Source organism: Eulemur rufifrons, chromosome 1 (assembly GCF_041146395.1).
Source record: "Eulemur rufifrons isolate Redbay chromosome 1, OSU_ERuf_1, whole genome shotgun sequence".
NCBI classification, from domain to species: Eukaryota; Metazoa; Chordata; class Mammalia; order Primates; family Lemuridae; genus Eulemur; species Eulemur rufifrons.
In genome coordinates this window covers 66,825,357-66,853,023 of record NC_090983.1, presented here as the reverse complement: position 1 = coordinate 66,853,023, position 27,667 = coordinate 66,825,357, and the positions used below count along the sequence as shown (strand labels likewise).

At 37.6% G+C, this 27,667-nt stretch overlaps 1 protein-coding gene across 1 annotated transcript in view; it reads right to left on the bottom strand.

Moving 5' to 3' along the window:
* Positions 1-16,581, bottom strand: part of ACVR1C (activin A receptor type 1C) — a 76,749-nt gene extending 60,168 nt beyond the window's left edge. The window contains exon 1 of the mRNA XM_069472397.1: positions 16,333-16,581. Coding sequence (XP_069328498.1) covers positions 16,333-16,405 — 73 coding nt within the window. The 5' untranslated portion in view covers positions 16,406-16,581. The remainder of the gene's footprint in view (positions 1-16,332) is intronic.
* Between the last annotated feature and the right edge of the window lie 11,086 nt (positions 16,582-27,667).

Genomic DNA, 27,667 nt, shown 5'->3' with positions numbered 1-27,667 from the left:
GATCCTTTATTAGTGACTAGATACTTGTATCTTGCTACTTACAGAATTCTCTTTTTGTTTTTTACTTTAGACAACTTGACCATAATGCACCATAAAGAAGAACTTTTTGCAATGTATCTCTTTAGTGATCACTGCCTGCTATATCTGGATGTCTAAATCTCTTTCTATACTTGGGAAGTTTTCATCTATTATTTTGTTGAATAGGTTTTTGGATGCTTTCATTCTCTCTTCACTTTCTGAGATACCAATAATTCAGACATTTGGCCTCTTTATGGTGTCCCATATAGCACAAAGTCTTTGTTCATTCTTCTTAATTCTTTTTTCTTTATGTTGGTCTGACTAGGTTATTTCAAAAGAGCTGTCTTCAAGTTCTGAGATTTCTTCTTCTACTTGATCTAGCTTTTTGTTGACGCTTTTTAATGTATTTTGTAATTCATTCAATGAATTCTTCAGTTCCAGAATTTCTGTTTGGTTCTCTTTTATGATATCCACCTCTTTGGTAAATTTTTCATTCATACTCTGAATTGGTTTTCTTATTTGTTTGCATTGTTTTTCAGAGTTCCCTTGTATCTCACTGAACTTCTTTAAACTCAATAATTTGAATTCTTTATCTGGGATTTTGAGAATTTCTTGTTCATTCAAATCTGTTGCTGGAGAATTACTGTGTTTCTTTAAAGGTGTTGCATTTCCTAACTTTTCCATGTTTCCTGTGCCTTTGTTGATATCTGCACATATTGTGTAACAGCTGTTTCTTCCTGTTTTTTGAATTTGCTTTCATTGGGGAGGACTTTCTACTGAAGATGTATCTATGGGGTTGATTGAGTAGGGCCCTTTGGCTTGATTCTGGATGCATGGAGTATTGTAGGCCCTGTATGATTTCTTTGGCTATAAACAGCATCAGTGGTACCTGTGATTTCCTCAATGGGTTAGGGTGCAGTTATTAATGAAGGCTCTGGTGAAGTTTTGCTGGGAACGGAGATGCCTGGTGGGTCAGTCTTCAGGCCCCAGTCATGGCAGTGGTGGGTTGAGTGGGCCTGTCCTTGGGCCCCAGGGTGCCATATGCTAACACCAATGTTAGTGGGTCCAGGTGGGCCAATTCTTGGGCCACGAGGTGGCTTCCTTGGATGTTCATAATGGCAGCAGTAGGCTGGGTGGCTCAGTGGGTCCTTGGCCCCTGGGCAGCTAGCATGGCATGGGCAATGGCAGTAGAGTGGCAGGATGACTCTCTGGGTCCCAAGTGGTGCATGTTCGTGCTGGAGATGGCTGCAATGGGCTGGGCAGGTCAGTCCCCAGGTTCCTATGTTGGTGGTGTGCTGTTGGTGGTATTGATGGCAGGCTGGGTGGGCTAGTCTTCAAGTTCCTCAGGGGAATGTACAGATGGCAGAAGTGGTAGAATGGGGGGGTGGAGTGAGCCCCAGATTCTTGGGTGGCATGCTCAGGCTCTGGGGTGTTGGTACCAGGGTGGGAGGTCTGACCTCAGGCCCCTAGTGGTGTGCAGCAGTGTATACTGTAGTAGAGTAGATAGGGTGATCTATGGTGGCGGGTGTGGAGAACCTGTTTCCCAGACTCATGCTAGAGCACAGCATTTCTGCTGTCGGGGTGGGTGGGGCTGCTTTCAGCAGTCCTTTCAGGCAGTTCTCAGGGTCTGTGGAGTGCATATTTCATCTTTGGCAGCAGCAGTGGTTACAACAGTGTGCTTAGGGAGCCTGTATTTGGGATACGCACTAGAGCATAGGCTCCTGGTGTGGGCAGGGTTGGCACCTGCAGTTCCAAACAGGGAGCTCTCACATTCTGGGTAGCACTTGCTTCAGCTCATGGATGTAGCAGTGACTGCAGCATTGTGCAGAGGCTGAGGAAGGATCCTGCCCTCTGTGTGTAGCCTGAACACAGAGACCATACCACAAATGGGGGTATGGTCACCACTCCCAGCCCCAGACAGGCAGCCCTCAGGCTTGTCTACTCCAGCCTCTGGTAGCAGCAGCAGCAGCTACAGCCATGGTAGTATTCATGGGGGGGGAAGGTTCCTGCTGTCTACGTGCTAGCCTGAGCACAGGGTTCACTCCACTGGTGGGAATAGGGTTGCTTTTCCCAGCCCCAGACAATCAGCTCTCAGGCTGACTCACCTTAGCTCCTACTGGCAGCAACTGCTTGTGCAGTGTGTCGGGTGTGGGTGAGGAATCCCACTCTCCAATTGTGAGCCCAAGCACAGGATTTGCGCCTCAGCTGGGGGCAGGGTCACTTCTCACAGCTCCAGATAGGGAACTCTTAGGCTCTGGAAAGTGCATGCTTTGGTTTTCTTTGTCCCACGGGCTGCCTCCTTGTTGCACCACACTATTCTTTCCCCAGAGAGCAGTCCTCTGTGCAAGCTAGAGTACTGGGAACCCCACCTTTGGGTCTAGCCAGCACTGTGCACAGGAGCCTTCCACATGGACACTGGGGGATGTCAGTGAGGGTTCCCAGGATGTGGACATATGAGGACTGTGGTTCTCAGGGCAGGATCTAGGCCAGTGGCAGCTGTGCTCTCACAATAGCACCCTGCAGCAGCCACTCAGGTCTCAGGGGTGTGTGTGACCCAGCGCAAGTTCCCTTTCTAGTGCAATAGCCTTGCAGGGTCTCGAGATTACCACCTGTGCTAGTCTCAGGGTTTGTGTGATGTTCCCCCATGATTAGGATTGTAATAGTCCATAACCTTGGGGATGTGGACTACTAAGAATCTCTCACTTACCCCACAATAGGGAGGCCCTCAGGGCTCCCAGCTGATCTCCCTGAGCTAGCTGCTTAGTTCTGTGCCTCAGATGTTTCCTGTGATTTCTCTCTTGATCTCTAGTGATCTCTCCTGGATATTCTATTTGAGGCATGAGTATCTATTCACAATTTTATTCTTCTTTCTGGGGAGGGCAAGTGTCTGATATCTCTAGTCAGCCATCTTGACTCCCCTATACTTTAAATTATCTTTAGATTACTTCTAACACCTAATACAATATAAACGATTGTTATATTATGTTGGGTTTTTTTATTTGTATTATTTTTATTGTCATATTTTTGTTGTTGTTGCTTTTTTTCCCAAATATTTTCATTCTGCAGTTGGTTGAATCTACAAATGCAGAACCTGCAGATATGGAGAGCCAACTCTATATAATTCCATTCATTCAGGTTTACTTTAAATTCTTTCAACTGTGTTTTGTAGTTGAGTGTTGTCATCTGGTTTTTATGTATCTATCAATATGGTTGAATGGTTTTTATTCTTTAGCCTAATGAAATGGCAAACTGAAGATTAGATTTTTGAATGTTGAACCAGCCTTGCATTCCCAGGATAAACTCCACATGAACATGATATATTATCCTGTTATTATATTGCTGTTCAATTTGAGAACATTTTGTTGAGGATTTTGCATCTCTACAAAAGACACTGGTCTGAAGTTTTCTTTCACTGTAATGTCTTTACCTAGTTTGCGTTTCAGTGTAATGGTGGTCTTAAAAAATGAGCTGAAAGATGTTCCCTCCACTTGCACATTCTGGAAGAGTTTGTACAAAATAGACACAATTTCTTCCTAAAATTTTTGATAGAATTCACCAGTAAAGCCATCTGATACTGGAGTCTTCTTTGTTAGAAGTTTTCAAGTATTGAGTTATAAAATGAATGTCTTTAATCTCTATAGGACTATTCAAGTTATCTATTACTTCTTGATTGGCCTTTAGTAATTTGTACTTTTCAAGGGATTTGTTCATTTTACCTAAATTTTTGAATTTTGGACATAAAAATGTTTGCAATATTCTCTTATATTTAGTTTTATGTCATAGGGTGTATAGTAATGCCCTCCCCCTTTTGTTGCTGACATTGGTAATTTGTGTATTCCCTCTTTTTCCTTGGTAAACCTAGCTAAAGGTGAATCAATTTGATTGATCTTTTTTAAAAAAAAAACAACAGTTTCTGGCTTTCTTGGTTGCCTTTAATGTTTTTCTATTTTCAATTTCATTGATTTCTCTTTTTACCATTATTATTTCCTTCCTTCTGTTTGACTTTATTTGCTGTTCATATAAATTTCACTTCAAGTACAAGTTTAGGTGCATCCCACAATTTTTGATATGCTGTGTTTTTATTTTCATTCAATTCAAAATATTTTCAAATTTTTCTTCTGACTTTCACTTTGACCCATGAGTATTTAGAAGTTTGTTGCTTAATTTGCAAATATTTGAGGATTTTTGAGATAAGTTTCCTGTTATTGATTTCTGGTTTATTTCCATTATGTTCAGAGTACACACTCTGTATACTTTAAATTTTTAAAAATTTGTTAGGTTTGTTCTATGCCCACAGTATGGTCTATTGTGCTTAATATTCTATGTGTATTTTGTTATTGTTAGCTGGAATGTTATATAAATGTCAATTAGGTAAAGTTGATTATAAGTATTTTTCAGATTTTATATATCCTTACTAAATTTTGGTCTATTTATTCTATCAGTTACACAAGAGGAGTTTGAAGACTCAAAATATAATTATGGATTTGTCTATTTCCCTTTCAGTTCTATCAATTGTTATTTCATGCATTTTAAAGCTCTGTGGTTAGAGGCACACACATTTCAGATTATTATATCTTCTTGGTGAAGTGATCTCTTTATCATTATGGAATATCCTTTGCAACATCTCATTTTCTGAAGTTTATTTTGTTATTAATATAGCTACTCTAGCTTTTTTATGATTAGTGTTTGCATGGTATAACTTTTTTTCACAGGTTTACTTCTAACCTATTTGTCCCTTTTATTTCAAGTGGATTTCTTATGATAGCATATAGTTAGATCTTGCTTTTTTACCCAACCTGACAATTTCAGTCTTTTAATTGCTATATTTAAACCATTTACATTTTATGTAATTATTGACTTGGTGGAATTAAAATCTACTATGTTGTTAGTTGTTTTCTATTTGTTCCATCTGTTTTTGCTCCCTTTGACATTTTATCATCATGCTTTTGGATCAACTGAATATTTTTATTATATTTTATTTACATTATTGGCTTATTATTTATACTTTTTAAAAAATATTTTTAAAAGTTACCCTTGGGTATACAAGATACATCTTTAATGAATCACAGCATAACCAAGATGCCTTCAAATAATACTATAATACTTCACATGTAATATAAGAAACTTATATACTCCCAATTTCTCATTCCCATGCTTTGTGCTAAGGCTGTCGTATATTTTACCAATATATATGCTATAAATTTACAGAGCTTTCTATAATTTTTTTTAATTTTTGTTTAGAGAACAAATTATCTTTTAGACTGGCTTCAGTTAAGGAGAAATGTATTTTATATCTATCTTCATTTTAGCCATTTCCAGAGATCTTTACTTCTCTGTGTGGATCCAAGTCTCTGTCTAATATTGTATTCATTCTGTCTGAAAAGTTGCTTAACACTTCTCGCAGTGAAGGTCTATGGATAATAAATTCTCAAAGTTTTTATCTGTCTGGAAAAATCTATTTTTCCTTTGTTTTAAAAGATAATTTAATGTGCTATGGAATATTGGCTTGATAGTTATTTATTTGCTACACTTTAATGTTGTCACTTTGTTGGTTTCTGTTTTGCATAGTTTCTGATGACAAGAAGTTGCTACAATTCTAAATTTTGTTCCTTTTTGTGTAAGAACTCTATTTTATTCAAGCTGCCTTCAATATTTTCTATTTATCTTTGAATCTCATCAATTAGAATATTATGGACATGGTGTAATGGTATAGGGTTTGGGAGGAGAGGTGTTTATCCTGTTTTGGCTCTCTGAGCTTCTGTGATTTGTGATTTGATGTCTTTCATTATATTTGGAAAATTATTAACCAAGAGCTCTTCAATTGTTTCTTCTGTCCCATTCTCTCACTTTTTCATCTAGGATTCCATTTATGTAAATGGAATCCATATTGTCACATGCCTCTTGGATGCTCTGTTTGGGTCTCTTTGCTCTTTCCTCTTTACCTCCTGACACTTCCCACATTAGTGTAATGGCTTTAAAATAGTATAATTACACTATTATAAGATAATTTCTAGTGATCCATCTTCAAATTCATGATTCTTTCTTTGGCTGTGTCAAGCCTTCTGATAAGGAAATCAAAGGCATTCTTCATCTCATGTTTTTCACATCTATTATTTCCATTTGACATTTTCTTACATTCTCTATCATTCCGCTGAAATGATACATCTGTTCATGCATATTTTCCACCTTTCCTACTACAGCCTTTAATCATAGATATTTTAAATTCATTGCATGATAGTTCTAACACATGCATCATACCTAAGCAGGTTCTATTGAGGTCCCTGTCTATTGAGAGTAAGGTTTTCCCTTTGATTATTTATGGGTCTCATAATTTTTGGTTGATGGAAATATAACTTGGTTATATAGGTTGGTTATATAATTATACCAATAATATACTATTGGTAAACTTAATAATATACTATAAGGTCTTTACCCTAAATTTGGAGGTATTGGGAAAAAGAGGGAAGTATGAAGTAGGAAGATTGAAGAGTCAGGTGTAAAGAGTAAAGTATGAAACGGCACAGCACTGACTTGAATGTTAAGTTGAGAAAGCATACAGTTAGGGCCTAGCGTAACCACTTAAAAATAATTAAGAGAGAGAGAAAGAGTTAAGAAATCACTAAGGAAAATAAAATGGAATACTCAACAAAAGTGACTAGCCAAAAAGGAGGGGGAAAAAAAAAAAAAAACCAAGGAAACAGAGGAACAATAAAAATAAATCGCAAGACAGGCTTAAAACCACACCAATTATTACACTAAATCTTAATGGGCTAAACACTTGAATTAAAGGCAGATATTGTTAAAAGGTAAAAATTAAGAACCAACTATGTACAAAGGATGTACTTCCAATATAACCCACAGATAGGTTGTAACAAGAGAGTGGGAAACACATACATGCAAATACTAAACATAAGAAAATCGGCATGATTAAATTACTATAATACTAGATGGACCAGACTTTAACAAAGAGTATTACTGAGATAAAGAGGGGTATCTTACATTAATAAAACAGTCATTACATCAAGAAGACATGACAACTGTAAATGTGTATATGCCTAATAAGAGAGTTTCAAAATGTGTAAAATAAAAACTGATAGAACTAAAGGGAGAAATGGACAAATTCACAAGTACAGTTGCATATTTCTGTCAGTAAAAATATAGATGATCAGAACAACACTAACAATAAACTTCACCTAAATAGCATTTAGAAAACAATATATCCAATAACCAAAACTGATCCATGGTGGAATAAAGAATAGCAGATGCCTTTGGGAGTAAGGTACTGAGGAATGACTGGGTAGGGACATGAGGAGGCTCGCTATGGTGATATTTATATTTAATATCTTGAAAAAGACTAAGTGAATGCATTTCTCAAAATTCCTTGAATACACATGTAAGACTTGTGAATGTCATAATATATAAATGTTCCATCAAAAGAGAAGAATGAATTCTAATAATATGCATGCTGAAGTATTTAAAAGGAAGTATATTGCTATCTGTAATTTATTTAGAAATGCATCATAAATAATGTGTATTAATAGATAGAAGGATGGATAAATGGACATATATGTCATAAGGCAAACAAAATGATGATGCTATAATCTAGTTGGTGGGTATGTAAGTGGTAACTAAAATTCTTTCTTTGTATGCTTGAAGATTTTAAAAATAAAATTTTGTAGAAAAATGAAAGTGAAATAACACTTTTGGAAAACAACAATGAATTAGAATTCATTGCCATTAGGGCTGAACTACAAGCAATAATGAAGGAAGTTTTTCAGGCTGAAAGAATATGACACCAGAAGTAAACTCAGATTTATACAAAGTAATGAAGAGCACTGAACACAGGAAATGATAAATAGGTGGGTAAATGTAAAATATTACATTCATTTTTTAGTTAATTTAAAGATAAAAATATTTAAAGCCAAAATAATAACTACATATTTCAGGGTTTATAAAATATTTTGAAGTAAACATGTAAGATTAATAACACAAAGGACAAAAAGAAGGAAATGGAGGCATATGATGGTAAGTTTCTGAAATAAACAATAACTTGAAGATGAATATTATACAGTTTGGAGGAATCACTAAAAATAAAACAAAGAAGTATAGCTTAGAAACTAATGGTGAAAATAATATATAATGCTAATATTTAGTCGGTTAAACCAAATGAAGACAAGAGGGGGAAATGAAAGGAGATATATAGAAATAACAAGATGATAGATTTATATGCAACCATATTGATAAATACATTAAATATATATGTTTTAAATGTTCTAGTTAAAAAACAAAACAGGATAAAAAGCGGGACCTAAACATATGCTCTCTATAAGAAACCCAATTTAAATATGAAGATACATTTAAGTTTTAAGCTTCAGAAAGGTGGGCTGGTTATATTGACAGAGTAGATCTCAAGGCAAAGAATATTACCAATGTTAAAGAGAAGCATGTCATACTAACAAATATTACCACAGATAAAGAAGGAGGTTTCCAGTAATAAGTGTGCAACAAGAGGGCATAAAAATCTTAAATGTGTATGTACCCAATAACAAAATTTTCAAATACATAAAGCAAAAATTGGGAAAACAAAAAAGGGAAATAGATAAATACACAAGTAAATTAGAGATGTCAACAATCATTTCTCAATAATTGATAAAATGAGAAGACAGAAAACCAGTAAAGATATAAAAGACTTCAATAACACCGTCAAGCAATTTGATCTAACTGACATTTATACAACACTCTACTCATTGAAAGTGGAATACATATTATTTTCAAGTGCATATGAAATATATTCACTAGGTCAGACACATGCCAGGCTATAAAACCACTGCAAATGAATTCCAAACTACTGAAATGATATAGATTATGTTATTTCATCACCAATGGATTTAAAGCAGAGTTCAATAATTTTAAAAATCTGGAAATTACTAAAATATCTGGTAGTTAAACAACAGATATCCAAGTAACACACAGGCTCCACAAAATTACAAAGAATACCAGAAAATATTTTTAACTCAAAATAAATGAAAATATAACATATCACAATTTATGGATGAGCTGAAGCAGTTGGCAAAGAGGAAACTTATAGGTTAAATACTTATATTAGAAAAGAAGAAAGGTCTGAAATGAATGATTTAAGAAAGGGTCAGCAAACTGTGGCCAACTGGCTGGCCCATTTGTAAATAAGGTATTATCAAAATGCAGCAACGCCTATTTGTTTATATACTGTCTATAGCTGCTTTCATATTACACAGGCAAACTTAAGTAGTTGCAACAGAGACTGTATGGCTCACAAGCCTAAAATACATACTAGATGACCCTTTAAGAAAATGTTGCCAACACTTTATATAAGGTACCACATTAAAGAAGCTAGAATAAAAAATAATAAATTAAACCCAAAGTTAAGTACAGGAAGAAAATAATGAAGAGAAGAGCAGAAAATAATTGAAAAACAGAAAGTTAGTAAAACCAAAATCCATTTATTTGAAAGAAATCTATAAAATTGATAAACCTCCAGCTATACTGATCAAGGTAAAAAGAGAGGAAATTCACATTCCCAGTGTCAGGAATATTAAAGGAGACATCACTACAAATCCTATAAATATTAAAAGAATAATAAAGAAATACAATGAAAAACTTCAGAGCTGAGTAAAAACCATTCTAGAGGAGCATCTTCAACTTGATTTGGCACAATAACTCTCAATCCTTTTAAAGGAGTCCAATCATTTTAACGAAGTCAACTTTCTTTTCTTTGAAAAAAGCAATGTCTTTTAATATAATATAGCCAGAGAACAGCCATAGGAAAGAAAGATTTTTTTTTAAAGTTTCATCAATTACACATTTATTATCCCATAATGAATCTTCTGCTAATTATATAATTATTCTTTATTTAGTCTTTCCAATTTTTTGTATTGTCTATTTCCTAGAAATACAAACTGCAGATTGTAAGTGGAACTTAAGTGAGAATGTAATCTCACTATGACTACCAGAGTAGGCAAATGTTCACAGAGTAGAATTTTTACTCTTGGAGAGCAATAATGGGGATGGTAGAGGAGAAGGAAATATACACTTCTAGGGGAGCAAGCCAGGAAAATGTCATCAGAAAAAATTGTAAGATGTGATAAGTTAATACTTTTTAATATATTTTGGCTCTGTTTTAAAACAATCTGCTTTTTAAAAATTGTGTTCATCTGGATTACCACATTCTGAGTTAGCATCTCTTGCATAAGCACACATTTATAAAACTAAACATTTTGTTGTTTGTACTTATTATTTTTAATTGACATATAATAATTGTATATATTTATGGGGTACAATGTGATGTTTTGATACATGTATGCTATGTGTAATTATCAAATCAGGGTAATTAGCATATCCATCACCTCAAACACTTATCATTTCTTTGTGTTGAGAACATTCAAAATCTGCTCTTCTAGCTATTTTATGATGTCCAGATCCTGACAGATGAGATTTCTTTCTAACAATGTTTTTGACCACAGAGTCTTTATTTCAATCAATTATGGAGTTGTACAAAAAATTATAAGGTATTTATAAAGGCAGAGATGAGGCATCTATCTCCGTCCTTTTACTACCCATGAGAAAAGAATGACAAGATAGATTAGGAGAAAATGTGTGGTTCACTTTCAAAATCTGAGCATCCTAATGATTTTCCTAATGTGAAAAGTTTAATGAAAAAGTAGATTGATCTAATTTGGGATGTTTAAGTCCTTGGCAAATTTAAATTGTTTAAAAAAATAATAATAAATCAAGTTCTTGAGTCATACTGAATGATTCACCCATGAATTCTTGAGAAGATTAATTTAAAACAGTTCCAAAGAAATAGTATCTTCATATGCCTACTCTCTTAAAAGACAGAAGAGAACAACAGAAAGGGAAAGTTATTCCAGAGGAGAAAAAGTGAAGCATCAGGACAAAGCAGAACCTCCTTAGCCTGGCTGGCCAATCAAAGCAGTGAATTCAAGAGACACTTGATCAGCTGGGGGCATGGCATGAGAAGTAGCAAAGTGTTGGACTCCATGGAAAGGAGGTCTTCCTGGTCTGTTTCACATTCCTACTCATCTCTGCCCCTCCCTTTTATTTTTTACTGGATCCCTAAGTAGGAGCAGTAGTGATTTGTACTGTTCAAATTTCAGGGAACCAAGTGGCCCACGAGCTTTCAGGATCGAGCTTTCAAAGCACAAGAAAGGCACAGGGTTCAAGGTCATGGCTCTGTCTTCTATCTCTTTTCCATTGCAAGTGTGGGAAGGGTGTGACCTGCTTCCTCATAGAAGAGATCCAGCCACCCCTCTCCACAGACTCTCCACCTTTGCCTCACTTAGCAGTTGCCTCTGGAATTATTGCCTGAACTCTTGCCAGAGTTTCCAAGAGAGCTGGACTAATGTGAGGATTTGGAAATAGCAGCCCCCTGCTCCATGGCCTCTCTAGCTTCATTTTGCCAGGCATTGGATGGTCTTTCAATGGTATCATGGTGTCAGGATCCAGGATTCTGGTCTTAGGCTACTTATTGTTGTTTAGAAAAGAAGAGCATATTAGATTTATGCCATGCAATTTGGGGAGAAAGCCCCAGGTAACAAGGAAAAGTTACTTTGCCTTGTTTCTCCTCCTTTTTCTAGATATCCCCTCTTGACTGACTGGAGATAAGGCACAGCTGAGCCAAGATAGTATTTGGGTAATCCTAGGTCCCTTTAGCAAAAGTATCATTTCTATATCACTTAGGGACCTATCTCAATTTCTTAAACTATGTAAGGATAAACTTTGAGATTTTGACTATTGACTGTGAAAAATTTAAGACTAGAAGGCCAAAGCAATGGAAAATCGAGAAGAAACCTTGCTGACATAAATGATAAGGTATGATACATAGTATACTCTGTGCTTAGAATTTTTCTTTATTTTTTCTGTTTGCTATTTATATTCAAAAATTAATTCTCTCATTTCGTTATTTATTAAAATAAGCTCTTTACATCCATGTGAACATACCTGTTTGAGCTTTTTCATGATCCACACCTACAGCTGTCCATTTATAGGACATTGTCCACTACAAATCTCAAAATGAAGATAACACTAATCATTTGGTAGCCACCCTTGCAGGTCAAGACTAAGCTAGAGCAGGAACTGAACAGCCTCTGGCTGGTATTTGTGTATCCATGCCCCCTTCCCAAAGGACTTGCCATCACTCTCTCAGGAGCAAGCTCTAAGACCTCAAACTATGTCAGATTAACAGGTCCTGTGTGGTTCAATGGCCTCCCTAACCCTGACTTTATCCAATCTCCTCTCCTCTTAACCGTCTTATTTACAGCAAGAGATCCAAATACTGCCAAGAAAAATACAACAAACTGGATCTCAACTACTGCCTGGAAGCATTTCCCCTAAAAAAGAAATATATGAAAGTTTATTCAAGAGAAAAATACGATAAAAATGTATCTGAAAATAACAAACACTTTCAAAAGACACTAAATTTGGGAAAAAACCAATTGGTTTTACATAACAATCACTGCTAGGGAGTCAAGAGAATTATTATCTTTTTCACACATACTTTCTTGTCTCGATGCTCATGTAAGATTGAGAAAGACTAGGTACCTCTTTTGGTTCTCATGAGAGCAGTGGGTCACCCTGTGCAGAGCTGGGAGTGACCCATTCAGAGATGCACATCAGGACAGCAGCAGAGCTAGTAGAAGAAATTTTAGGAGGCAGGGACTAGAAAATACGTCTTCACTTCTCTTTTTAATAAAAGATGCAGGAATATCTGCATCAGGAGCAATTCTTCCCACAAAAGTATTTCTTTTATGTTGGTCTGCCAGATGAAAATACAGAACACCCAGTTAAATTGGAATTAAACAGCAATTAATTTTTAATATATGTGTGTCCCATGTCATATTGGTGACACACTTATACTAAAAAGATACTGTTTATCTGAAATTCAATTTAACTGGGTGTTCTGTGCTTTATTTGCTAAGTCTGCAGACCTATTTAATGTGTCTTTCAAAAATTATCTATAAATGCTCTTGGCTCTCAATTTTTTATCTTCAGCCCAAACTTATCCCCTGAACTCCAGACCCATAAAACTAATTGCTTACTGACATCTCCATTTCAGTGTCTAATAGGCATTTTAAACTCAACATATCCCCAACTGAGCTCCTGTTATCTGCCACCATTCATTCCCCTCCTGTCCCCCCCACCACCAGTTTCTCCTCCAGCCTGCCCCACCCAAGTTAAGGGTCCGTTCTTCCATTGCTTGGATAAAAAAAAAAAAAATTAGTGTCATCCTTAGCTCCTCACTTTATCTCACACTTCAAAATCCTTTATTTTTTGTATGAGTTTAGTGATTCAGAGGAAATCTCTATTTTATATTTCTGTAAGTTTGAGACTAGCTAACAGGTTTAGGCAGTGTAGTCAAAGAAGAAATAAGCCCCTGAGGGCTTCTGCAGTTTCTCCTGGGCCAGAGATGTCTCTTCCTTGGAAGCAGGGAGATTCTTGGCATGTCAATCAACAAATAAATGACTGTGCTTCAAGAAGGGCAAAGGTGGCAAAAATCTTTTGCACTTACAGACTCAGTCAGCCCCAGACTTTTGCTTTCACTTCCAGAAGCACTGCTGAAAACTCTTATTGGGAACTGCTAACTGTTGTTTGGGGCGGAAGGAAATTCACACTACCTGAAGCTCCCACTCCCACGCTGGTTATTAAAGGAAGCACTTCTCTTTCCCCTTTTTGTGGTAAGCATATAGCTTTCTAGACTCTCAATAATCCTTTCTGGACCAGAGGATAAAGGAGTCTCATGAAATTAGAAGAGAATGCACAATGTGTAAATCTATATAATATCCAAATCACAGCTTCAAAGTGGAGAACTCCAGGAAATTTCTGCCAATTATTTGTTTAGTATGCATGATGACTGTTGTGAGACCATGTCAGGTCTTTCTTATCAAACATCAAGGAACCCAGAACCTAGACAATGAGAGACACTCAGAGCTGTCTAATTTTTTTTTTAATCCAGTCCAGACCGAAAAATAGTTTTTCTAAGTTTCCACCAGCTGTTATCCTCTGGGATTCCCCAGAAGGAGCAAGGGTCTCTTCTGGACTGTCAATGTATGGCATCCCTAAGGTGACAAAAAAGAAGCTGGATAAAATCAACCAAAGCAAAAAGCATTTGTTGGTTTATCATGTTTTCAGATATTTAAGATCCTAGGCCAATTGGAAGGTGGTGTTTTCTGCCATGCAGTTTTGCTGACTATGTCATCATGTCAAGAACAACTTTTCTTACAACATTCCAACAACAGCAAATACAAACTCATAAATGGCCAATATGACTGACAATGTAATTTGCAAAAATGGTTGAGTAACCATGTGAGAAAACCAATTAAAAAAACGAAAAACAAAATCACCTTGAATCTCTCTACTAAATAGCCAAAGATTTGCATAAAATTAAGAATAAGTAATGTAAATAGCAATAGACATTGTATATGTGGGACACAAAGAGAGGTAAAAGTTTCTTAAGGAGATTTAAAAATGCTTGCATTTGACAAAGAAAAGTTTGTTGTAAAAGTTAAACTTGGGTCAATACATCTCTACTACATCAACACATTACTCATACATTTTTCTTAGACTTCAAAATTTAAGGAAACAATCAAATTTGAATGTATGATTTTTTTTTGCACATTTCAATGTCAAAAGTTTCCATGCCTTTTCAAGGACATAATGAGGCATGCTTTCTTATGTTGCTACACGCAGGATCCCTGAAATTTTCTAAAGATTCTGTCATATAACAAAATATACCTTTCAAGTTAGATTTTAAAATAATTGAGTCTGTTTGTTAAAATGTCTGCAGCCAACTTATCAGCTCCCCCAAATAAAAAAGGTTGTACAAACAGCCTGCAGAGGCAGTTTCATAGATGCCTAGTCAAAACCGTGATATCTGGAAGCCTTTTTTTTTTTTTTTGGTAAATTCTGTTAAATTGTCAAGAGTGCTTTCAGTATCCCAAGTTAACAGACTTCTCAACTATTTTTTATAAAGACTTTCCCATAGTCAGCTTTCTTCCCATTGATGAATTTATTAACTCTAAATGCAAATATTTCACTTTATCCCATCATCTTTCTGACAGTCTTGGGGTAAGTGCTTTCCTAAAAGATAACTGGAATGCTTAAATCCTCAGATTTTATCAATTATTCCTTTCCAATAATCAAATTTTTGCTTGAATAATGGATTTAGTAATTCAGGCCATCTGAAATACTGAAATCTGTACATGACAGCAATCATACTATTCAAAACATTCTCCTGCACATGTCAAGAAGAAGAAAACTACCCACCCTGAGTAGAGCTAATAATGTCAAACAGATTGTCATCTTGGAAAACAAAAATGCATCAAAATTAGCTTGGGACAAAGTACAACTCTAGAGAAAAACACCAGGTTTTTATATGCAAATGTCTTTAATGTCTGATTGAAATGTTTAAAGAATGAGTTAGCAAGGATTCTGCTCCTCCTCTACATAATCCAGGACAATGTAATGAAAATAGCTTTAGAGTTAAAGGGTTTTTAGTCATAGCACATTATGATTTTACCAAAGATGCATTTGCCCCAGTTTCTAGTAAACATAAAGAAACGTTTGATTTCCAGCTTAGGTCGAGGGCTCTATTTAGCCTATCAAGGCACAGACCTGTTATAAATGCTGGGGCGCTTGCCAGAATTTTTTTTCCTCTGAAACTCTGAGTAAAGATCGTACCTCGAAAGCAATGTGCTTCCAATGTGTTGCAAACCACACACATTTAAGCTCCCACTCCCGCCTCCATATCTTGGCACCAGCGGCTTTTGGGGTATCCCTCGTCTCCTAAAACTCAGACTAAATCGCCACCTCCCACCAGCACCATGGCACCATCCTTGCGCAGTTCTTAGGGGCTCAGCAAAGAGAGTCCCCAAAGCGCACCTGCAGATCTCCCGGTCCTTGCAGAGTGAACTCATGGTGCCACCCAGCTCCCAGCTGGGCGCGCACCCACAAACGCTCTCCTACTCCCTCCGCTGCAAACTGCCCGCAAATTAGTCACCCATCTCACCCCCACTACTTATACCCCCACGTCCCTGCCGCTTTTCCCCTCCTCCTGGTGGCTTCGTCCCCAACACACCTGTCTACCCCTACAGCTGCCAGACGTCAGGTGCCCACGCTGCGCCCTATCCCGCGCCCCCTCAACCCGACTGGCGCTTCCCCCTCCTCCCAGCAGGTCAGTTTGTTCGGAGCACTCCTGTGCCCACCCACAGACCGCCCCCAAATCCCACCCTCGCGGGCACCGGGGAAAAACACCCGCCGTACCTGCCGAGAGCTCGGCGGCCGCGGCGATCAGCAGGAGAGCCTGGCGGAGCGCGGAGCGGAGCGCCCGGGTCATGGCCACCAGGCGGCCACGCCGGGGCTGCGAGGCCCCAGAGCGGAGCGAGGCAGCCGGGGCAGCACGGGTCGCTTTGAAGTTCCCGGGGCGCGGGAGGGGAGCGCAGTCCGACACCCTTTTGAAGTGTGCGGTTGGCTCTATTCAGTGCGGGCGCCCCCCTCCCCTGCCTCCCCCATCCCACGCCCCCCGCGGGTGGCGGTGCGCGGCGCTCTTGCCACTGGCCCCAGCAGCGGGGCTGGGAGGGGGCGGGGGGCGGCAGATCCCGCCCCTGCCACGCCTCCGCCCCCAGCGCCCTCTCGCAGCCGCCGGGCCTGCTGCTGCGGGGCAGGCGGGCAAAGGCTGCGGGATGGCCGGGCGGTGAGCTCGCTCCGAGCTGGGACCGAGAGAGAGGGGGCGGGAGGGGGGGGGAACGGTGCGGAGCCCCCAAGACGAGATACCCTGGAAGGGGAGTCGGGACGGGAGGGACTCTAGGGAAACTTAAACCACGCAGCAGTTGCTTCCTGGCGATCAGCTCTGTAGTCTCCCGCAGAAGATCCACCCTTCCAGCTCTCTCGACGCTCGTTTATTGTCCAGTGTCCCTAAGTCTAACTAGACTTCGCCATGAGTAACCCCCCAGTATTCCTACCTGCTTGTCCCACCACCACGTCAGGGCTGTTTGCGCGTCTGTGGAAGGGCGCCCTCTCTGTCCATCCCTGGAAATGACTAGTTGTTCGATTGCCTTCCGGACTTGGAGTTTTGGGTTAACAAACTTCGTCTTTTACCGGTGCCTTTTGAGGACCCTCCCCTCTATAAATGGCAACCAAACCTGGACCACCCGCACCTGGTGATGTGGCCGTCTACAAGGTGTAATCCAGGTTTGGTAGTAAAGCACGTGACCTATGCAAGGTGTCTCAGCAGCTACAATTTGAGCAATGGAAGAACTGGGAAAATAATAATAATACACATGGATAAAGGGGAGGGGAAGAATTGTTTAAAGTAATATGTTAGAAACTTGAGTATTGTTTAAATCCCTGACGGATTACTGTCAAATGATTGTGCTTCCCATGTGGATTGTGACCAAAACCAAAAGGACAACATTACTAATTAATAGAAATTAGTCTAAATTCCATTCATCTATGTAGCCTGTACATTAATGTGAATAAGATTGTTTTAACCTGAACAACAAAAAGTCCCCAAGAAAACAATATTGGTGTTATTACTGCTGTCAGGGAGTTCCTCGAAAAGTGACAGTGTCATATAAATTAATTGCTTTCAAGTAAGAGATTACCTACTTCTTCACCTAGCTCAGCACTAAAATAACTAGCTGAGTGTTCTTTCTGAGGTCTACGAAAGACCCATGGTGAAATGATGTATGTAATTGATTTTACGGCGGGAGTTGGACTTTAAGCCGTGGGTGGCAGTCCTGAGGATCTCTCCCACCACCACCTTGGATGAATCAAAATATTCCTAAGCATTAAAAACTTTGTTCTTATTTTATCCTGGATCCAAACAAACAAACAAAAAAAAATTGAGATGTAGGACTAGTCTGAGCCCTTCCAGACACCCACAAAACAGATGCTTTAAAAAAAAAAAAAAAGGCAAGAAAATGCCAGGACACATTATATTTTGACTGGCTTGGCTTGCTCATTATTTGGTAACTGTACCATAGATTGTGATCTGCCGTTGGATCATGAGACTTGCAGCCTAAAGAGCAGGATTTCGCGTACTTTCTGGGCCTGCTTCCTCAAAAGTAAATGGAACTTCATTTCTCCCTATTCTCAGAACCATACCAGGATCGAAAAGGGTAGTGTATGGGAGAGCACTCTTAAACAATAGGCATTACACTAAGGGCAGGTATTTACTCCCTACAGATTTATTTTGTCTGGAATATAGTAAGCAATGTCCACCGTAAGTTGGAAGCCTCTCATTTCTAAGAAAGCAAGATAATCCTGAGAAGCCTGATATTGAATAATTTCAGTATTATGATCTTTTTAAAAACAAACTCAGTGTTTTCCTCTTAGTCTAATGGTGCATTGTCAATATGGTATCCATTAGCCACATGACTGAGTGCTTGAAATATGTCTAGATTAAATTGACATGTGCTGTAAAGAAAATACATATTAGATTTCAAAGACTTAGAACAAAAATGATGGTTTATATTGTTTACATGTTGAAATGATAATATTTTAGACATGTGGGGTTAAAAATATATTATTAAAATTAATTTCACCTATTTCTTTTTACTTTTTAGTATGACTACTAGAAAATTTTAGATAACATACGTGGCTCACATTATATGTCTGTTGGACAGTACTGTTCTAAAGAATCCTCATTAGTTGCCAAGGATCCTTAGCTTGTCTTAAGAACATTATAAAAAAACAAAAGGGTGGTTAGGTGTCTTGTCAGTCAATACATGGCCAGTCAATACATGGGCAGCCAATGAAGGAATCAGAATCATTTGAATTCTTGGTGCAGAGCCTATAGCCATACCACCCTGAACACACCCGGTCGCATCTGAATTCTTGGTGCAGAGTTCTGTGACACAACAAAAAAGATTAAGATATAAAAAATCTAAGTACTTTATTTGTAGGAGAATTTAAAAGAGGTCTTCAAATACCATTTTCCCCATCCTCTTCTGTATATTCCAATGTCAATACCATAAAAACTTTGAAGTAAGGTGTTAGACACTCTCAATATATTGAATTTTAATAACTGAAAAGCATATTCTTAGACAATTATAAATATTTTTAATATGCTTGAGTCCTTAATGTCACCTTCATGGCAACCAAGAAAAGACCTTTATCCTTATAATGTGTCCCAACTTATACTTTATTTATACACACACACACCCCTATGGAATTAATCCAGTCTTAATCCAATGTCTTTTTAAATAAATTATTATTAAGAAAATACTCTTTGGAGCATATTTAGCACTCTTGTTATTTAATATAAACAATAGAAATGCATTGTTGAAGATGTGATATAACACATCTTTCTTTCAAGTTTCTGTACATAACAAGATTTTTTTACATGCAAGATTATTTTATTTCACTAGAAAAGAAATTTACATGCAAATGTGTTTCTCAGGATTTAACATTCACCCCCACCCTTAATCATCTATTTGTACATACTCATTGCCATAGCAACATTACATCATCACTCCTAGATTCTTGTAACCAAAGAATACAATAACAAATAATTGAGGGGTTCATAACCCATTGGCAAAACAGACTTTGTGTGAATAAATCTTATATAAGCAAGAGAAGCAGGTATAGAAATTTTAAATTGTAAAAATTTGATACATTTGCAAAATAACATTCCAAATTAATAAGGCAGATAAATGTATATAATAACTGAAATTTGAAAAAGACTATCTGTTGAGTGTGGTTGTTTGGGATTTTTTATCATGCAGGTTTCTTTTATTATTATCCTTTCCAGAATCTCCAATGCCATGCATCTTAATTTCATCTTGGAACATGAATTTATCATGGAATGAGCATATGGTGAGGAGGCATGCTACAATAATTTGCTATGCACTATCAAGGTCTAATCTTTTCTCATTTTACTGCATTTTTCCTTCCCCAAGCTAACATTGTCCCTAAGAAGTGAGTGAGACACTCATATCCACTCTTCTTGTCTCATCTCTTAATCCCAGACATCTTTATAACGGAAAATCTTGGTTTCAATTCTATTCTTTTTTTAAAAAATTATTAATTTCCATTGCATGAAAATACTCATATTTTAGGACATTTATTGAGATTCTACAATATGTATCCTCAGTGTGTCTACTTCATGGGACAGCTTGGGTTTCATTAAGAAGAAAAATAATAATTCCTCTGTGAACATGGATAATGGGGAGATAGCAAACAATTTCTTAGCTCTACTGCCACTGTGAAAAGCTTAAAGTCTATTTTCAGTACCCACATTATCTCTTTTCACCATTTCCAAGATGGCTATACTTCTTCACTAATTTTCATATCCATTTAATACTATTGATATAGTCTTTTTGCATTACTCAGATTTTGTCTGCTTTCTCTTCCACTGACCAATGTCAGTATGCTGGGTTGATTAGCTGCATTCAATGCAGGCCCTATAAAGGGCAGGTCAGAGACTCAGTTCCAGGTAAGCAAGCCACCATCACTTGGATCACCATCCTTGAATCAATTATGGGCCCATAATTACACTCTCCCAGAGTGAGGTCACAAAGAAGTAAGAGAATTAGGTGACTCAGTATAAATCCATCCTTTCGTGGAAAATAGCTCAAAAAAGACAGAGTTATTAAAAACCCCAGATAAGAACAACATTAGGGTTTTGATGATCTTGACTCAAGTAAAAAAGTACTTTAAAGCTGCTATGTCAAAGGTAACAGCCACTAGCTAACTGTGGCTGCTAAGTACTTGAAACGTGACTAGTCTGATTTAATGTGTGCCGTAAGTGTAAAATAGACACTGGATTTCAAAGATTTAATACTAAAAAAGGAATTTCAAGTAGCTCATTAATAATTTTTATATTAATTACATGTTGAAATGATAATATTTTTGATATATTGGGTTAAAGAAAATATATTATTAAAATTAATTTCACCCTTTTACTTTTTAATGTAGTTCCTAAAAATATTAGATTACACGCGTGGCTGTCATATTTCTACTGGATAATGCTCATCTAATGAATCTTTATCGGATATTAACAATCATTTTTTTCTGTGCTTGAAATGTAACAGCAGCAGGACCTTTCTTCCAATCACATTGTTCCAATTTCGGCTATCCTTTACTCATTTCCTATCTTCAATAGTAACCTATACTCAGTCAATAATTAAGTTATGTTTATTTTTCTTTTGTGTTGTCCATTGTCTTCCTAGCTGTTATTTTCATTGTCCAAGCCCCTAGTAATTTCATACTTGAGTCATAATTATCAACTAAATTGCCTCTGTAACTTCATGTTACTCCCATCTTAATGTATCTTCAAGGCTGCCATCAGGACAGTTTTCTGCCAGCATAACTCTAATTAGGTTCTCCACTGCTCTCAAATCTTCAGTGATCACGCTTGCCTATGGAATCAAGGTGAAATTCTCAAAATTTTCTAGCACAGTTGTTCTCTAACTTTTTGATATCATGACCCTGTTATACTCTTCAAAAATTTTAAGGACCCCAAAGAACTTATCTTTAAATGGGATTATGTCTGTCAGTATTTAATATATTAAAAATTAAAATTGGGAAATTCTTAAAACATAGGAATATGCAAGGACACATTCCATTGGCCTTCAGAGCAATGACATCATTGCACATCATGGAGCTTCTCAAAAACTTCAGTGTACACTTATGGGAGACTAAGAGTGGAAAAGGCAAATAACATCTTTATATTACTTACAGAAGTAGTTTTCATCTTGTAGACCACAAAAAGGTCTTGGGCACCCCCAGGGGTACCTGTGCTATACCTTGTGAACGCTGGTCTAGCTCATTTCCATACACTTTTCCTAGGTGATCTTACCCATTCCCAGAACTACAACTTTGATTTCTGTTATGTGCTCAAGATTCTGAAATCTCTGTCGCTAGCCCTGACCTTGCTTCTGAACTCCACATTTATATATCCTACTACCATCTCCACCTAAATAGCCCCAAGGTAGTCAAAATGAATGTGTCAAGCAGAACTTTGCTCCCCAAACCTGCTCCTCCTCCTGTCTCTCTTGTCTCAGTGATTGTCACCACTCAAACCAGTCACCTTGCTTTTCTCCTTATCTCTTCCTTCTCTCTCATCCTTCGCATCCAGTTAATCAGCAGTTTCTATGGATTCTAATTTTTATAAAAGTCTCCCAAATTTTTTCACTTCTTTTCACCTCGCTGCCACCAGCCTATTTCAGAACACCACCTTCTTTTTCTTGAAATGTCATAAAAGCCTCCCAACTGCTCTCCCTTTCCTGAGGCTCACTCCCCTCTATGCTAGACCCATCAGCCAGAAGGATCCTTTTATAGCACAAATGTGTTCATATCATTAAAAGCATCCAAGATATAATGCTAGATCTAACACTGACGTTATTTATTATTTAACCTCTCTAAACTCCAGTTTCCTTATCCATAAAATGAAGGTACTATTTGTGACTCCTCCCCTGTTTGCTGTTAGGATTATATGACAGCATGGAAGTGCCAGGGAGTGTCTGGCTCATAATCAGTGACAATAAACTTTAGTGTGTTGGATTATGAGGGTGATGTTCACGATCTTAATGCCACCATATCCCAATTTAAAAACCTCCCATGGCTTAATATTATCTTCAGGTTAAATTCCAAACCTCCTTCTTTGGCTTAAATGCCCTGAAACATCCAACCACTGCTTATCTATCCAACCTCAGTTCATTTCCCCACTCATCCTCTGCAACTTGTCTTTATGCCTTCTTGTCTCTCCAAATGTGACCCTTGTTTTTCTATACGCAACACTGACTTCCTGCCGCACTTTCTCACAGCTAGATTCTATTCATTCCACAGTTCTTAGCGTAGGAGTCACTATCTCAGGAAAATTTTCTCCCACCTCGTCCCCCAGCAAAAAATTCTGAGTTAAGTGCCTCTTCCTGATTGCTACCACAGCTCTGACTTGGCATCTACTGGGTCTCTGATGACAATGTATTGCAATTGCCTTGCTTCATTTGTCTGCCACCTTAGACTACAAGCTTCCAGGGCAGGAATTGTGTCTTCCTCACTGTTCTATGTTTGGCAACTGAAATCAGGTTGGCACATAATAGACATTCAATAAATACTTGTTGAATGAATAAGTAGCATTTAAAACCCTCACCCATATTTCCCCAAACCTACCCTTCTAAGTGCATTTCCATCTTTGCCTCAACAGCAGCATTTTTATAACTAAAAATTCATCTCCTTTATACCCACATTGCCAAACCTGAGACAGTAGCTTGAGTAAAGAAGTACAGGAAATGAAAGGGAATGCCAAAGCTAAGAACGAATAAACCTTAAAAGTGACCAAAGAGTGTTCATTATGGAACTGTCTGACCTGGAGGCTAAGTCACCTCAGTAAAACAAACAAAAACAAAAACTAAAATACACTTTAGCTCTTTGTCAGTCAAGGTTTTTAGTTGCAAACAAAAGAAACCTACTTTAATAAGTTTAAGCAGAAATTAAATTCATTAAAGAATATTAGGTAGCTCCTAGCTTTTCCAGAAAGGCCAAAGAAACAGGCTTGGAAGTTACACATCTAGGGACAACATGCCAGGTTCTGCCACAGACTGGCCTCAGAGAAGCCACTGTCCCTTCCCTCCCCGGGCACAGACAGTACATCTTGCACCATCAACACCTTGAGGACAGACAATGGCTGATTCTGCTAGAGCTCTCCAACTGCTGCGGCTGAACACTGAATGTTGCTTTCTTTACCTTCATTGTAGCTCAGAGGAGTCCGGGAACTAAGTATCAGGCTTTTACAGGGATATTCAGAGAGAGGGAGGGATTCATAAGGTAGGAAATTCTCCCAAATAGGATGAATGTGCAAAGGTACTACAGGTCCAAAAGAAATTACAAGCTGAGATCCAAAGGCTCGAGAATTTAATCTCACTTTTCCAGAATTTAGGCAAGTTACTTAATCTTTCCAAAGTTACAGTCAGAAACTGAGATTTCAGACCTCTTGTACCCTCTCTTTGGCCACAAATTTACCACATTTTATATTCTTCATCTATAAAACTAGAAAATGTACCTCCAAGATTTGTTTTGTAAATAGAATGCTTTCTGACTATTAAACAAATATAATATGTTACCGTGATTATTATCACAATGGGGATAATAATATTTTTCCATACAGAAAACCTTTGAAAATGAGATAAAATTATGAGGTAGTCCTTTGGAATTTATAAAAATATGGACAAATACAAGGAATAGATTCTTAATTACTGACATGAGGAAAAAAGTATAGAATATTAAATATAATTGAAATGTACAAATATTTAGTTATGTGGTTATTAAAAATCTTTGAAAAGCACTAGATCTTTGTTTTCTCTTTCTGTTATGATGATAAATGAAGTTTATGTACAGCTATTGGTTGCCATGAGTGACCTGTTTCCAAATGAAAGGGACCACATGATTGGGTTTGTTCCCTTCTATTTCCACTTTCTTTTTTTTTTTTTGTCTAGAAGCAACTTGGTTCTCTACATTTCTCAAAACAAAATGTAAAACATAAAAAAGATAACAAATGTGTTACCTAGCAGGAAAAGAACCTGGAAAGAAAAGAACAATGATAGAAATTGCTATGGCCTGAGGCTCCAGAAGTGCAAATTTGAGAGTGATAAGAAAGATGCTGGGAGATCTCAATAAAATCCAAACTCAATTTCCTGTTAGATGGTCCATGCAACCCAATAGCTTTTCCCTTTCTGCTGCCAAGTAGGATACTTGTCTTTTAACAAGGGCCTCAAAAGGTATCTCTGCTCTTGGAAGTTCACAATAAATCATTATCAAACTACGCATTCAGAAATGGGTAGATGACTCCTGCATTAAAATTATTAACTGTTGTATACAACAAACTGTGACGTTTTGGAAGATGGGTATACTATTTCCTTGGTGATCCTCTTATCTTTATCTATTGTGTAGAGATGTAGAATACACCTCTAGTCATAAATTCTCTGGGAATCAAGTTCATCTTAAGAAACTGCTGTGGCTGGGAGATAATGTCACCCAATACCTGGTCCACCACTCAAAGCCAAGTTGGCTCATAGCTTATCATCCCCTCCCCCTTAGCTACCCAGGGCCAAAGGACTTGCAACAGGGCCTGTTGGCTCACATCCAGTTGAAAGAAATTATGCATCACCCCAAGCAAAATAATTAAGTAACCCCAGCTCATCTTTGATATCTCCAGCCTCTTATTTCCAACCCATTTGCTTCCTCTCACCTACACAGTGGCCTCCTAGTCTCCCACCCATTCTTCCCATTCAAACATGAAAAATTATGAAATTGTACATTTATTGGTTGGTCAATTGTATTTCAGAATAAACAAGACTCTATCATGATATTACTATAGCCAGGAATTTGTATATTATGCCTATAAGCTTGTTTTGAAGAAAGAAAATTTATTCTTAAAGAACTTTCACAAAACAGCAATCTCATAAGGGAGAAATTTGAGAACTATGGCAAAACTTGAAATCTCACTTTCAAGAAGACTCTGAAGGTGTTCCTGTAAGAAGACCAGAATCTGCCTTAATCAAGTCTAATATCCTCTGAGATTTCAATGGAAAGAATATTAGCCTGTGGGGAAGAGATGAATAGAAAGATTTGTCCATAATCAGTTCTGCCACCACCACATGGGTTCAGAGTGGGAACATGAGGGACCACAAGTAGAAGAAAATGTTCATCCTCTAATATTCCCACTCAAATGTGGAACACAACTGTTCTCTAAATTCCCAGTACTAGAGTTGACACAGCTTTGGAACATCTAAACAAACTCCACTTAAAGCTCAGAGATAACAAAGAGGGAAATAAAACCAGAAAGGAACACACAACCAGGCAATATAGTTTATAAAATCTAATTTACTCATATTTTATCTTGTCTTTTCCTAGAGAGGCATTTTCTCCCCTAGCGCCAGGCTCATTTTCCTGTGGCGCACGCAGCAGAACCTGTCTCTAACAGGAGGGAGAGGCTGATTCCAGACAGCAACAGGCATTCCCTCTTGCTTTTCCAAAGCCCACCTTCTAAAGGTTCATTCTTTTCCAAAAATCCTTCTCTTTAGCCCATGACTGATTCCAGGAATATCCAACTCTTTCAAGTGAGACCCCTCACTGTCCTCCCACCCAATATGTGTGGCCTTCCCACTTCATACGAGAACCATGTCAGGATACAAAGAAAGAAGCACCAAAGAAGGCACAGGCACATACACCCACCCCCATCCCCACGCCCCTCCCCCCACACTGTATAACAAGGGACCCAATTCATTGCAGGACCAGATTTCTCTCTTTGTAGATGACTGACAGTCAAGTCTGCAATGGAAAGCACAAAAGACGAGTTTCCCCTGAAGAGGGTGACCTGTGCCATTACCCCACTGCAGTTGTCTATTAAAATCCCAAAATAAGGTAGGAGCAGAGAATTGGATAACCAGTTGTTATCTGCTTCCTGAAGTTCCCATATCAATGAACATATCATGCTATAGCACAGCCATATCTAGCTAGCTCTTTGTCCTTAGGAAAAATAAAATAGAGAATGAGAATTTTCCATATTCTTTCACAAGCCGCAGAGATCAAAGTATCTGACAGCTCATGACATAGAAGCAGATAGAAAACTTGCTATTTTCTATCTTGATGTAATTAGGATTATTTCCACAAAGCCTCAAATTCTTATATAAGTTGTAATTTTTTTCAGGCCATTCATAAATCTTTAGAGTATATCAAAGCACTATGGCTAACATCTTTGTTTTTTTCATTTATTTCATAAATGAAAAAACATTACTATGTGATAAGAATGGCTTCTTGACATGGGGGTTAAACAGATCTGGGTCCCAACATCCCCTTTTGTTAACAAAATTTGAATAAATTGACATAATTGTTCAGAAAGATTTGTTGAATGTCTACCACATGGACAGTGATATCATAACCCTATGATACACAAGTAGATACATTTGGTCCTGGTATTTCAAAAGAGTGGGCTTATTTTGCTAAAACCATTGAGTTATTGCCATCTCTACCACGTGACAACTGTATAACAGTGGTCAATTTATTCTTTGGGTCTCTTTCCTTTCCCATGAATTCACACTGGGAAATTGTGACAATTACATTAGATTTAGTATTCTTTGAATTATTTAAAGGCCTTGTGCACTGTCCTAGTTTTTACTAAAATTTGTGCTTAGAATTAACTTTACTGAAATCAAATAGGATTAGTTAGAAAATTAATTTTTAATGATTTCCACAAGGTAAAATCATATAACTATTTAGAATGGAATTTCCTAACTCATTCAGATAGTTCATCATTTATTACCTAATTCATTTATTAATTCTTTCAACACCTACTGTGTGCGATGCAACATGCCAGGCACTGGGTATATAGTGTGAAAAAGAGAGATGCCATCCACAATCAATGGAATTTATGCAAAACAAAAGAGCAAGATTTTAAACAAGTAGTTACACAATTTATTAAATTATAGTAAGTATAACAAAGGGCAAATACAGGGTACTGTACAAACCATATGGGTGAATCTGTCAGAGGTGGCAAGAAGATTTTTCTTAGGAGGTGAGTGTTGAGCAGAATTTGAGAGTAAAATAGAAATTAGGCATCAGGGGTGTGTGTGTGTGTGTGTGTGTGTGTGTAAATGAC